The sequence below is a fragment of the Cimex lectularius genome, unplaced genomic scaffold (assembly GCF_000648675.2).
Source record: "Cimex lectularius strain Harlan isolate CLEC.00 unplaced genomic scaffold, Clec_2.1 scaffold4, whole genome shotgun sequence".
In the NCBI taxonomy this organism is placed as follows: Eukaryota; Metazoa; Arthropoda; class Insecta; order Hemiptera; family Cimicidae; genus Cimex; species Cimex lectularius.
Genome location: NW_019392723.1, coordinates 863,458 through 877,602, shown reverse-complemented (window position 1 = coordinate 877,602; position 14,145 = coordinate 863,458). Strand labels below are relative to the sequence as shown.

Genomic DNA, 14,145 nt, shown 5'->3' with positions numbered 1-14,145 from the left:
AACCTGAAAATGCATTCACAATTAAAAATATAATAATAATCTGATTAACAGTTCATTTTAAAATACCATGAAAAATAAAGAACATTTCATACTGCAATTCTTGCCTTATAGGGTTTTACAAATAGGAATTTTGCATTAAATTTCATTGAATATTTGCAAATGTTTAACTATTTATTTATCAATCTCATTATTTCCATTTTTGAACAGTTAAAATATATTGTATCTTTTTTGTGAAGCAATAAAAAAAAATATATGTATAGAAAAATTACTGTATAAATTGTTCTGCTGTTTCATATACAATATACCAGGCACAAAGAACTAAACAGCACAAACAACATTGTTGTTCACAATATTAAAATGACCAATTCTAAAATTTGAGCTGGCCTTAAAACAAAAATAATGTATTATCAGTTAGGCAATAACATTTAAATGTTTCTGTTTAAAAAAGTACATTCTAAATTACAATGGAATAATCCCGCAGTCATAAGATTTACTTGGCCAAGAATCAAAATGTCTAAACAAAAAAATGAAATATGTAATAATTAGAACTGATACATAGGGATTGTATGTCACAAAATCATATAAAATTTAACTCCTTCGCTTTTTTATATAAGAGTTTAGCTCCTGTTTGTTCGCTTGTTTTCAAAGCCTCAAAATTGCTTGTTTCTTTAAATTTCTTCCTTAGTTCAGATAACACACCTTCAATATTAGTTTCTAATAAGCTGAAAAAAAGACAAAGGCATATTTTAAAAACATAAAAAGGAGTAACAAAGAATGGTGATACAGAAGTACCGTGAAACCTCTCTATAACCAACAGGTGCCCGTTGAGGTTCTTATAAATAAAAACATATATTTACAATTAATTAATTGATCGAGTTTAGTCTTTTATTTTTATTTGTTAATGTAGATAAAGACATTTGATCCTCATGGTGCATTTCTAATTCGTTTACCATGTCAATTCATTTTCATCTAACTTATTTTTATAAAACTTAAACATTTACTTTTTTCATTTTTGAAATGAAAAAAGCATAATCCCTAATGAAAAAAGTATAAATAGCTAATTAGATTTTTTTAATTTTATATAAATCGCGTGAAGCTTGATAACACAAAATACAGTTGATACTTGAGAGCCAAAATGTGCTCATTTGGCCATTAACAGACCAAACAAATAGGGTGGTAATCCTAATTTCCACGTCATCAATGTTAGTAGAGAAGAGGGGAAAAAATGTTGGTTCCTCTGTGAAATAGAAGATTTTGAAGAAGACAAAGCAGTTTCCAGAAAAGTAGGCAAAAAAGAGATGACATAGCCCAAACAATTTATTCCTCGCCGAAAGAGCTTTCGAGAGATGTAACAGAACTTCCGGGGGGGGGGGATAGCACCCTTATAAGGGAAAAGAAAAATATGCAGTATTTCCTAAAATCTGTGTTGGAGACCGTGGTAGGTGAGTGGTTAAGGTGTCAAAATCTCGGGTAGTAGATCCCCAGTCCTTGAATTAGTTTTTATAAATAAATAAACTTGTAATCTTTGACAGTAAAAAACTTAAACCATATAAGTATAACAGAAGATCATGTTGGACGAATGGTTAGGACATCTGACTCATATTTGTCACGCTAGCAGTTCTGAGTTTGAATCTTGGCATAGCCCTTAGCTTTTTAATTGTGATACAAAAAAATTGTAAAGTGGTTTGACCCCTCATTCTTCATGACACCAAACATACAACTACACTGGGACGTTTGACGTTAAGCACACCTGTATAACAAGAATCGTACAGTTGAACAGGAAACAATCAACTGAAATTTTCACACATTTCAAGGGACGTTTCAGCTTAGAAAAAAAAGTTTAGTTGACCAATAAGCTAACTTTTTACATTACTTTTCTTAATATCTCAAGTATAGATCAATAATAATATAATTAAATTTATTAAAAATAGATTTAAATTTAGTTTTTAATGTCATACTTACAATAGTAAAGTAAAACAACCACGACTAAATGTTAACCACTTTTCTAGTGTTTGTTTTTTCAATGACTCAACCAATGATGCAGAGAAAGTAATTTTCCCAGATTCGTGTAATACTTGGTCATGTTTTATAATTTGTTTCAAAGCCTTATGCACTCCAGCATCCTCAATAATACAGGTCGTTTTGTCATCTTTCATGCTCTCCAAATCAGTACAGTACTGAGCCAATGATGAATACGTCTCAGCAATTAAAGGATTAGAATCTAAATTGTATTAAACATTAACAAATCATTAATGTATAACCTAATAAAAGTAATAGAGAATTGTAGTCTGAAACATAAATTGAAATAAGAGGTTCCAACATCAGGTGAACATTGGGGATAAAATCTAAATGAAATTAATCACTTAACTAAAATAAACAGAATATTGAATGGGGATTTAGGTTTACCTGTTCCTTGTCGTAAAATCGCTGCAGTAACTAAGCTAACAGAGCCATTTGCCAACCATGCTTTTGGATTGTCTCTGATTTGAATAAATATTGGATTTAAACAACATTCCAATAATTCGTTCATCCTCTTTTCCTGGCTTTTCTTCCTACAAATGATTTTGAACTTGTAATAACATTACTAAAATATTACAGTGTTTATTTTAAACTTTGAAAATCACATTCCTCAAATATTGTTACAATAAAGATACAAACTGTAACAAATCATGTTTACTGAGTTCAGAAATCAACTCAATAAGTAAATTTGCATGTGCACTTACACATTAGAAGAAGTATCAGCCATCTTGAGTTTTTCTATGTATGACGGATGGAAAAAATGAGTATCTCTGTGTGCAAATAAATACAAAATAACCCGTTTCCCATGTTCGTTCTGAACTAATTTTTCAGCACAGTCAATTATTGTTGGAAGTAATGCCTAAAATTATAGAAGACATTTAAAAATAAATGGTAGCTACAGTTAAAAAATAAAGTCTATTCAGATTGAACTAAGGTCAGCCATGACAAATAAATAAAAAATAATACAGTGAAACCCCTTTTAAAAGGAACACTCTATAGCGATCACCTCTCTTACTGGAAAATTTTTGCATTCCCGGAAAAAAAGATGAGTTTTTCACATTTAAAGATTACAAGTTTATTAATTTATATTGTATTGTATTATTTATTTATTTATGGGCCGACAAACATCAAGTGTCATCGCCAGCCCTCTGTGCTGTAAGTAATTTTTTTGTGTGCATCTTTGTTATTTATTTACAAAAACTGATTCATGCTTGATTGATTATGTTGACCAACAAAAATTGAATCATGAGAGCCAAAGATTCTTAATTTGTGTTATATTAGGGGGTTCCGTCCCTGGCTCGCTTTGAGGGAGCTCGTGGCTGCACTTCTTCCTTTTTTTTTTTCATTGCCCACTCATCCCCTCTCAAAAAAGATAGAAGACACCAGCTGTTGTGGGGCGGCCTGGGGGTCGGCAAGTGGAGAATCAATTGAGACACACTTAACAATTTACCCTGGTAGTCGTTTCACAATAAGGCGGTAGATTTTTTCACTTCATCATTTCTAGGTGCTCTACTTCTTCATCAGACAAATCTAATGGATAACACTTTTCAATTAAATTATCACATAACATTTCCTGGGGTATGTGATAATAAAGCTTTTTTAAAATATTATTTCCGATATCTAATTACCAATTTGAGAATTCAAAGGAATCTCCATCCACACACATCTTCTTGAACAATTTAAATTGCTGAAAGTTATTCTATAATTTTTATATTTTTTATTTTTTTAATGACCCAGTATAAAAATTTTACCAGCAAATGCCGATTGACATTAAAACCATCTCTAAATGTCCTATTGATATTGGCTAATACAGTTTTGGGAATCATCGAGGCTTCATCCCAGATGAAAATGTCTGTTTCTTGGAGTGCCAGTTTCATTTGTGTGACCAGTTGATAACTGTAAGGGGCAACAAAAAAGCAGTAAAGACTGACGCTGAGGGTGCTTCAAGCAAACCTCCAGCAATTTAAACCTGCACTTATGTTTTGTTGTGTAGCCAGGGATATCTTACCTTGATTTAAAAAATTTATTTTACACCCCTCCTGAATAGGCACCTTATTTCTTGTATGTTCATATAGAGGGGTTTCACTGTATTTAAACATTTTAAACAACCTCGGAAAAATTTAATCAAGTATATTTAAGCAATTGCAGTTATTACATATTTCTCTGCAATAACTTTACAGTGCAAGCATTTAGCACATATAACTTAAAAATAAGAACAATATTTTAAAAAACCACAATATTAATAGTACAATTTGATTAATTCAAAAAGATGAATTGGCAAATATGAGATCAACTTTCCATTTTTAAACCAAATAGACTGACAATGCATTTGCTGTTTCATCAATCATTTTACGACAAGTAATTACCTTTTTCATTAGAACAGTGTCATCCACTGAATCGATGAGATGTAGAAGAAACATGCTGCCTGCCTCAGTCATGGCAATATTTCTTAAATCACACTTCAACTCTTTAACAATATCTTTTTTCCCCTAAAACAATAAATGCTGAACAATTTTAATAATAAGTGCTTGGCAAAGAAAGTGGTTGAAATTTCAAGGTTGAAGGGTTGTCTTAAATCAATTTACTCAAACATGTTGTAATTTTAATAAAACCTAGTATTTTATGTAAAATAGTCTGGAGATCATAAAATATTATTTATAGATAGTTTAATATGCATTTTTACACTGTGTGTTTTCATAATGGTGAATGCTTTTCTAACCTTAGGTTGAAAGAAACCCAGGTATTCCATTATACAGTAGAAATCCGTTTATCCTGACTTGAAGGGATCAGGACTTGTCTGGATGATAAAAAATCTGGATAATCCGAAAATTTGTGATTTTATTAGTATCGTGTCATAAAAATGGAAAAAACACACACAAAAGTGGACACTTTTATTCAGATATCGTAACATGTAAAGTAATACATATTACACAGAGAGGGCGACCAAGACCCGAGGGGTTAAATGCCTGGGTAGACTCGTACCCCATTAAAGTAATACATAGTTTTTATTCATTTTATTTTTGTTTAAGTTCGGACACGCGTTTCTCAAAAAATTTATATGTAAAAAATACCTAATAAAAAAAACCTTTTCAATAGAAGCCAGTATGTGAACAACACGACACAACAATTTCTAGTCTTTTAAAATAGGATACACGTTTATTTAATTTATTTATTTTTGTTTTTCATAAAAATGTGACTGTCATCCTCTCCGGCCTCTTCGATCGTGTGACTAGTGGAAGGGCGATTTAGTGGCCTTTACAAATTTTGAATAACGAATTAAAGATCCCATAGTTGAATTAGGAATTTTAAAAAAATTAATATACATACATTGAGGATTATGAAAAATTTATAAAAAATATTTTAACAAACAGGTCCGGATAATCGGGCTTCACTGTGGTTGAATTTATTTAGAGATAGTCGTTTTGGGCTATAAAGCCCATCTATAAAATTAAATTATGATTTCCCCCAGTGATCTGCAGGGTGATGGACATGTAATTTGATCATTACAATCATTTTGATCTGTCTATCCTCACTGGACTGGTCTCTCAGATACATTTAAGCATTTTGCCATCTTCAATGTTATTTTGGGTCAATGACAATGTCAAAAGGACAAACTGTTTGACGACCACATGATTTGGAAATGATCAAGATAGAAGTTTATTCTTAGTGTAGAAATGTGTGGTGTTTAGTGACCGATTGCCAATGATTATTTGGAGATCGTGAGATGCGGTCTGGTGTGACGTGGGTTTTAGACAAAAACAATATTTATAAATCCCAGGCCCTGAAAATGAACTCAATAAAGATCAAAACATTGGCACGATAAAGAAAATGTTTGTCTAAAACCTACGTCACACCAGACCGCATCTCACGATCTCCAAATAATCATTTGTTCTTAGTTTTATCATGTTTACACAGTTGCCTTGATTCTTTTCAGTCCATTGTATCATATTGCCTTCATATTTGTTTTATCAAAGCTTAATAACGCTCAATTTTAAGACACTGAAGATGGCAAAATGCCACCAACCCAGCAAAGATAGGCAGACAGAAAAGATCAGATGACCAAATCACAGGTTAATCAAATTAAATCAACCACAGATTCATTCTTACTAAATTATGTTTTCATTAATGTAAGATAAATTTCATGTCTTACCTTTGCACTACAATTCCAAATTAAGTAAAAGCCAACGTTTGCACCAAACTTGGTTTTAATTAAAAGGCTTATATCAGATTTGAGAATTTCAAATATTTCCGTCTTTTCCTTCTCCTCACAATTTTGTATGTAATCAAGTACAGTAGACATCACCAGGTTTGAATTGTACGACCACTTCCTGGGGAATAATAAGAATTTTTTAATTTTTGATGTATTCATTATGGGAGTCTTAATTGGTTTTAATCCAAAAACGTGATCTGTAATGGGATTGTGTTGCGACCAAAAATACTGTAACTTTGGAACAGTTTAACCTATTTACTAATTAAATTCACTGTTTTTCGTGGTCCGCTTGACCTATTTACTAATGTCAAATGATAATCAACAATCCATAGGGACTGATGTAAAAAGGCGGCAGTTTCCAAAGATCTGTGTTAGCCGTATCTGGGGTTTGACAAGAAAACATGTTTTTGCAGTGGTCAATGTGTTAAAAATTTCATCGGATAAACATTTTTAAAAATGTTATAAAATGTAAAATGGTGGTTCTGTCAAGAAATTGAAAAAAAATTGGTTTTTAAATAAATGTTTGATCCAAGATAGAAAGTAATTGGCCTTTTTTTAGCTACATCTACATCGGGAGAAAAGGGTTACAAGTGTCTCATTAGAAAATCAATTCTAAATAAACATTTTTAACATCCTAAAAATATCATTTATTAATTTTACTTAAAAGGTACAAATAGGGCTTTAAGCCTCCTTACATGTACATATTTTAGAAGTTTAGTTTTATAAACATAATAAATGATAATCATATAATAATAAGAAAAATCAATAACTATATTAAACTATAGTAATAGTAATAATAATAAACATAATAAAAATAATATATTAAATTAATATAATCGAATGATAAAACCACATTACGAAAGAAAAGCAGAAAAGAAAAAAAGGAAGAGGGATGAAAAGGAGATGATTCATGTAGTTTTTAAAACCTCAGATGCTAATGGACCTGAAACAGCCAGCAAGGAAGCAGAACATACTTCCCGGGGAAGCAAATTCCATAGTCTTGACCCCACAATTCTGAAGGATAAGACTTAAGCTTTAGAGGAGTGTTAAAGATAGGGATATGATTGGTGTATTTGGATAAGGAATGTGAGGAAAAAGTTGATAGATATTGAGGACATAGATTTGATTTAATTTTAAATATGTATATTAAAACTCTAAGTTTATAAGTGCTTAGAAATGTTAAGGCTGCTGAAGATGTGAATATAGGAAGAAATATCTCTTGGTTTAAGATCATAACAGTATTTAATGCAGGAATGTTAAGCAATTTGAAGGCAATGAGCAGATAGTCTGATGATGATGAAACTAGGATGCAGGGTTTGTGCTCCCCAGGCACTGCAGCCTCTGGCTTATTGTACCTTCCTAGGTCCCTAGTCCAATGTAATCAACTTAATTCTTCTTCTCAGACTGTTTGACTGTTGCTGCTACAATTTCATTCCCTAGGTTTTTCCTGTATGCTAGGTTAAATCTCCATTGAGCCGTTACTTCGCTGACATTGAACCAATAGCACTACAGTATGATAATAAAATAATTATTAGGAATTTAACCCTTAAGTCTGCGCATCTGGTGCACTCAGTGTGCCACTGAGTAAAACTTGCTTATTTACATGTGATGTTAATAATTTTGAAGTAACAATATTATTAATTTAATAGTGCACAACAAAGGAAATCATATTTTGACAAAGAATTAAAAATTTCTAAAGGAATAAATATATTTTAAAAAATGGGGTTTTTATGAAAAAAAGGGAAAAATCAATAAATATAAATGCACATACTTCCGTTAATCAACAAGAGGAGTGGACTTAAGGGTTAATAAGGGGAGCTCTACTTTTGTGAGGAGTGTAAAAAGCTAAGGCATCAAAGAGGATGGAGGAACGAGTAGACCGTTTTAACAGAGCTCATACGATTTTTAACTTTCAGACAAAACTTAATAATAAATTTTTAATTTAAAGGAAATATTAAAAGTATATAGAATTGAAATGATTGGTTTCGTCCAAAATGAATGAAATGTTTTAAAAACTCACTTTGCAAGAAGTTGTGTTAACATTGTGTGAATTTTTCTTAAAATTGCTGGTTTAAGCGTGACATTTTCCTGTAATGCTTTGCCTAAGTCGGTTTCAGTAGTATTTTTTAACAAATCTCCGTATAATTCTTTCTTAAGAAGCATTTTCTCTTTTTTGTTGGCATAATTTGAATACATGTCTTCAATTATAGGAGCAGATATCTAGAAAAAGTTATATAAAAACAAAATGTAACTCAGGGAAATGAATAAGTCTAAACTTCTGATTTACCTTTGAGCTCAAGAGCTTCAGAACGTGTCCGTAACAATTTTGAATGAGTTGTCGTTGTGTAGATGAATTGCATGATTTCAATATGCACTTTATAATATGATTTGAATATTTACTCCGAACCAGAACAACAACATCATTTATTAATTCACTGACAATACTTTCCTTAACCTCAGGGGTTCCGAGTTTTAAAAGCCATTGGATTATCCGAGCAGTATCATGTCTCATTACCATCTAAAACATAAGGGCAATAATAAATATTATTATTGAATCTGGAACAAATGTTTAACAAAACTTATTCCTTAAGGATTTAGTTTTCTTTAATAGTTATTATTCCAGTTTATAGAAGCAATTATTGGTTAGAAGATTTATCCAGTTATTTGCAAAAAGCTACATATGAACATTGTTTTTTGGAAAAACTAAATTTCCTACTTTTTCAACCAAGAACAACTTTATTTATTTATCCTTTTAATTAATAATAAATTAATTGCTCATAGTAATGAAAGAAAAAATTTGCAATAATTTTTTCTAATAATTTAAGATTTTTTTCAAACTTTTTTTGCAAACTAATCCATGATTTTTGACTGCGCATGCTCAAATGTTGACTGATCATGTATTCTTAACTCTAATAGAATGCTTTTTTCTAATCTCAGACGAGACAGTTAAGGTGGGAAACATTGAAACGTTTGAAATTGGAAATTAACTTTTTGTTGATATATATTTTTGCATGGCATCTATTATTTTGAAATGGATACGGATTCTTGGTGATCAGCAGCAAAATCTGGGTTCATCTGGCCTACTTTATTGATCTCCATCCAGGACGTCCTGTTAATTCGATCTTATTTGAGGAAAAGTTGCAAAAATTTTCTTTTGTACCACAATCAACTGATTTACTACCAATTAAAATGATTCATAAGTTGGTGATTGATTGGACAAGTTGGAGAAGATTTTGATTATCAGAAAAATAGTGTACAGAAAAAGTTTTTATGACAGTTTGCACCATTGAATTCAGGATTAAAAACTCTTTAAAAACGTACATTGATAAGGATCTTGCCATTTGGAATAGTTAAGTTCCTATGTATCCTGCTATATTGGTGAGTTAGATCAAAACTTCTTGGCTCATGATAATAGACAAAAATTAGCAATTATTTGGCTCGTATGTACAAAACAAATTTTTATACATATAGGTACTTTTATGATGAATAATTTTATTGCATTCTTACTTGTTACCTAAAAATACTTTTCTTTAATAAGTCGCTAATAATCCTTTAACAATTTAATTAAGTGAAGAGGGTTTATAGAGTAAATTTAGTCATTTCTTGTTTGTGTTAAAAATTTAAAAATGTATTCAACAACTCATGGTTATAACATAGATCTGAATTACAAAAATGATCACTTTACCAACTTTTATTTACCTTGTCTAAATTTCCTTTAACTGATGCAGCAAGCTTCTTTACATGGTTATTGCGCTCGGAAAGAGGGCACTTTTTGGTACGAATTACCTCAAAAAGTTTTTTAGCTTCTTGCAATTCTGAATGAATAGAAGTATTGCGTTTAAGTTTTCTCTGTAGGGTAACCTCTTTGTGTTTCTTTTTAATTCCTGCCCATTCAGGTTTTTCCATTGTTCCTCCTGTATAAAAAATATATTCCCAAACATCAATATAAACTAAGAAGTCTCTGGATGATTTCACAGCATATATAAAATTACTAAAAACATTTCGAAGAAAAAAAAAAAAGCAAAGCCTTATCTATCCTAGATTACTAGCATTACAACTGTTAACCAAAAAGTGGCAAATATCACACGACAAAGAAGAAAGATAAAAACTAAAATCAAAGATCTTGATGCAGCTGTTGCATGGAAATAATATGCAGCAATTTCAAAATTTATAAATAACAGCACTTGCACTACAGGTAGAATATGAGATGATAGGAGGAAAAAGTATACATGTCAGAAAGAAATTGTCAAAAAGTGAAATAAACAAATAAGGCATGGGGTGGTTTAACAAAATGTTTTACAAAGTGCAATTCTTTGCAATTTCTTATGACGTCCAATATTTGTTGGGTACTGTTAGACAAGTGTGAACATTACAGTCTAAAAAATAGTGCAATACAGCAAAATACATGTAAAAAAATCATTATTAATAAACACATAGAAAGATTAATCAGCTGTGTAACTAAGATTAGATTTGTTCCTTTGTATCTAGATACAGGATTAAGTATTTTATTAAATAGTTTCACTTCTCACTTCATAAAAAACTTACCCTGTAATGGTTTTGTAGAATCCTTTCTAAACGTCTTCTTTAATGGTTTTCCTAAACGGGGGGAAAAAAATATGGGAGGTATTTTAGTTTGGAATATTAATATTTTATAAATAATAAACAAATGGAACTCTAGATTAATAGATTAAAGATGATAAAATTTCAATATGGAGTTGAGCTCAATATAAAGTTTCAATAATGGGGACTGTAAAATTGTGAGGCTTTAGGGTACGAAAAATCATACAAACCTAACAAATAGTTAACTAGACTAATAAAATATAATATACATATATATATATTTTTTAATGTACCTTGAAATGCTTTTGTAGAATCTTTACCAAACATCTTCTTTGATGGTTTTCCTGGAAAAAAGTGACAAAATCGTAGTTTAAAATATAGTATTTTATTTGAAACAGAACAACTGGGTAAATCCACAACCCCAACTTATTTGAATTAAGGTGGATTAAAATTACATATAAAAAAATTATAATCAAACAAGAGGATGATAAGAATAGGCCATGTGAGGTAGACACATGGGCACTTACTTAATTTACTGCATGGCTGGCATATAGAGTGAGAGATGTGAGAGATCAATGTGTTCCACTTAAGTGGTGGAATGCCTTGACTTCATGTAGAGAGCATGAAGGAATGCCTTTCGATATGAAAATTGTACACAGCAACGGGTATTTGTGTCCTGTTCCTTTTCATGGAGGAAACAGGGTTGTTTACTGTATATGGTCCTGATAGATATTTCCTTTGATGTTCCTTGTTATGTATATTAAAAGTAAGTGCATTTATTAGCATGACACTAAACTGTGAGGGTCTATGGTGGAATATAGAGTCGACCATCAATTAGATGAGTTATTATGTGTAAAGGTAGATGGAGGAATATTGAGTATTCCACCACCCTACATAGTGAATGGTATGTAATTACGAACAAACGTATTTTACCCAGATCCTCCTTTAGTCCTTGTGAAGGACATATTTTCCATAGAATTCTGTGACCGTGCAATGTTTCAGGGGTTGCCTAGGACGACGCAACTTGTTATAACACTTGATGATGGGGGAAGCAGAGTTTGTGCTGCCCAGACATTGCAGCCTTTTGGCTTATTGTACATTCTTAGTTCTTCAGTTCAGTGCAATTGACTCAATCCTTCTTCTCAGAAGTATTAGATCATTGACTGTCGCTGTTACAATTTCATTCCCTGGGTATCCTAGTTATGTTTTCACTGAGCTGTTGCTTTGCATTCGAAGATGATATGGGTCTGCAAATGGGATCATCACTGTATATGCCCATGTTATGTAAATATTTTCTCAAATGCCAGTGGTTAATAGTCTTATCAATCCTCTGAATCTGGCCCTCTACAATTGTAGTTTTAAGTTTACTTTGTCTAGGCATCGCAATAGTTTATCCACTTCTCTTATTATTTTTTTTTTTAATCCATCCTGTGATGGAGAATTCTGTATTTGATTTTGTTATCCGAAGTCTAGGTTCAGGGCCTATAAATTACAGCTCCTCCTCTGACCAGTGTGTCTGCTTTTTAGTTACCCAAAATTAAATTCCTGTATCCTGGCACTCAAGATATCATCAGTTGTTGTGTTTCCCCAGGTTTTAGAGATTTTGGATGCATTCACTGACTAGTTTTGATGCAATTTTTTTACACGCTAATGCTTTAATCGCTGCTTGGCTATCCAATCTTATGAGGATTTTTTGCCAGTGTAGCCCCTAAAGATTTTGTAGGGCACAAGCATTGATGGCATGTATTTCTGTTTGAAAGACTGAAGTGAACTTCCCTAAGTTTGACTGCTTATATTTTAGGCTTATACAAAAAACACACTTTCTGGTTCCTAAGTTTGTTTGAGAGCCATCTGTATACCATATCATTGTATCTCATGCTCTTCTGAGTTTTTCCTGTATAAGGAATAATGGAATTATTCACAATAAAGTGACCCGGGGTGTGTGTTACTATCGAGCCCTGTTTTCATCCGGCTGGTGGGTTCATTTGCATGCAATGATATGCAATTGTATTTCTAGTTATTATGAAAAATAAATAAAAAACAAGTGTCTTTTTTATTTGTTTTTGTATCTTTATTGTATGTATGTTCATTTCAAATCTGTATGTACATATGTGTACAGAGTTGGGCTAAATAAATCAGTAATCAGTATTTATGTTGTTTTTGGACATTTTAAGAGATACAATGAATACTTTTTACAAAAAACAAATTTCCAATTAAATAAAACTTTGTATTTCTCCTTCTATTTACCTACTTCTGTTGAAAATTATAATAGACTGAGTAATGGACTGTCACCTTACACAGTTACAGCTCAAAAATCAGTTATCATCACCAAAATTAAATTTGTGTTGACAGCCCTCCATTGATGGCAGGAGGGCAAGAGTGAACAGCTAACAATTTTGTTGTAACATTGCCAGTGTTGGTAGGACAGATAAGACCGAGATCTGAGCCCAGAATGCCAAACACTGAAGCAGGCAGCAAGAATTCATAAGCTCAATTCTGTATATATATGTATATACATAGCTGGACTTGCATAAATCCACTTTTCATAGGCAAAAATGTTACCTAACACTTAAATGTAAATTATACAATGCCTAAATTGTATTACGCATAAACACAAGCGTTTATTTTATTAAACTAAAATGACAAAGAGGGATAAAATTAATTTGAATGCTTACCTTTAATGAATTTAGTATTTTTGGTTTTAGTAGGAGTCTTGGATGGTTTGAACTTTTTGGCCACAATTGTTTTCTCAACCGGCACTTCCATCCCTTCGGACTCGGTCGACTTTCTCTTCATAATTACGATACTTTAGTGTTTATTTCTTTGCAAAAACGTTGATAATTAAATAACGAGTGTTGATGACGAAGTTTGTACTGTTTCAGTCACATGGGATTTGTTTGAGAAGGTAGGGAAGAGGTTATAAAAATAATCGATATCACACTATACAAACTCGATGGCAGCTGACCATGATGTCACGTTTTGTTTGGTAAATTCTAATAGTTGGAAATGACTAAAAACTGTTGTTTAAACTTTTTAGAGTTAAAATTCTCCATAGTAAATAACATAATTGAAATAGAAATACATAGAAAACCTGCAACTACATACACCACGATTCTAGTAATTTTAAACTGCCGAATGTGAATAAATCTTCGCTGTAATTTTTATTTTATTTTATTCTTTATTACTTACTATTTTCTGATGTATAAACTGGCAGAAGCTTTAGGCAGACATCAGGATATCCGAACACCTCCCAACATCCAATCGACAGTCAATCTTCAAAGTCTATCTGATCAAGCATGGACACACATTCGACAGAACGAGAAATATGGAATATTTACACATAAAATAGAAAGGGA

The 14,145-nt window shown here is 31.6% G+C and overlaps 1 protein-coding gene across 2 annotated transcripts; it reads right to left on the bottom strand.

Moving 5' to 3' along the window:
• Positions 1 to 404: 404 nt before the first annotated feature.
• On the bottom strand, positions 405 to 13,709 carry LOC106671872 (pumilio homolog 3). 2 transcript variants are annotated; one of them, XM_014402824.2, is made up of 12 exons: positions 13,465 to 13,709; positions 11,083 to 11,133; positions 10,775 to 10,825; positions 9,929 to 10,143; positions 8,517 to 8,747; positions 8,250 to 8,449; positions 6,170 to 6,347; positions 4,386 to 4,508; positions 2,724 to 2,878; positions 2,407 to 2,552; positions 1,963 to 2,221; positions 405 to 722 (listed from the first exon to the last, which is right to left on the bottom strand). In XM_014402824.2, exons 1-12 carry the CDS (start codon positions 13,583 to 13,585, stop codon positions 578 to 580), a joined length of 1,875 nt encoding a protein of 624 aa, XP_014258310.1. In that variant the 5' UTR covers positions 13,586 to 13,709; the 3' UTR covers positions 405 to 577. The 2 variants fall into 2 exon arrangements, with proteins under 2 accessions (XP_014258310.1, XP_014258311.1); XM_014402825.2 differs by lacking the exon at positions 10,775 to 10,825.
• Between the last annotated feature and the right edge of the window lie 436 nt (positions 13,710 to 14,145).

Bases quoted from the DNA above. Each gene is read 5' to 3' on its own strand.
- LOC106671872 (XM_014402824.2), bottom strand. From the start codon at position 13,585: ATGAAGAGAAAGTCGACCGAGTCCGAAGGGATGGAAGTGCCGGTTGAG. The intron at 11,134-13,464 runs GTAAGCATTCAA...ACTTTTTTCCAG, and splicing joins AAATACTAAATTCATTAAAG to GAAAACCATCAAAGAAGATG. The intron at 10,826-11,082 runs GTACATTAAAAA...CCCCCCGTTTAG, and splicing joins TTCTACAAAAGCATTTCAAG to GAAAACCATTAAAGAAGACG.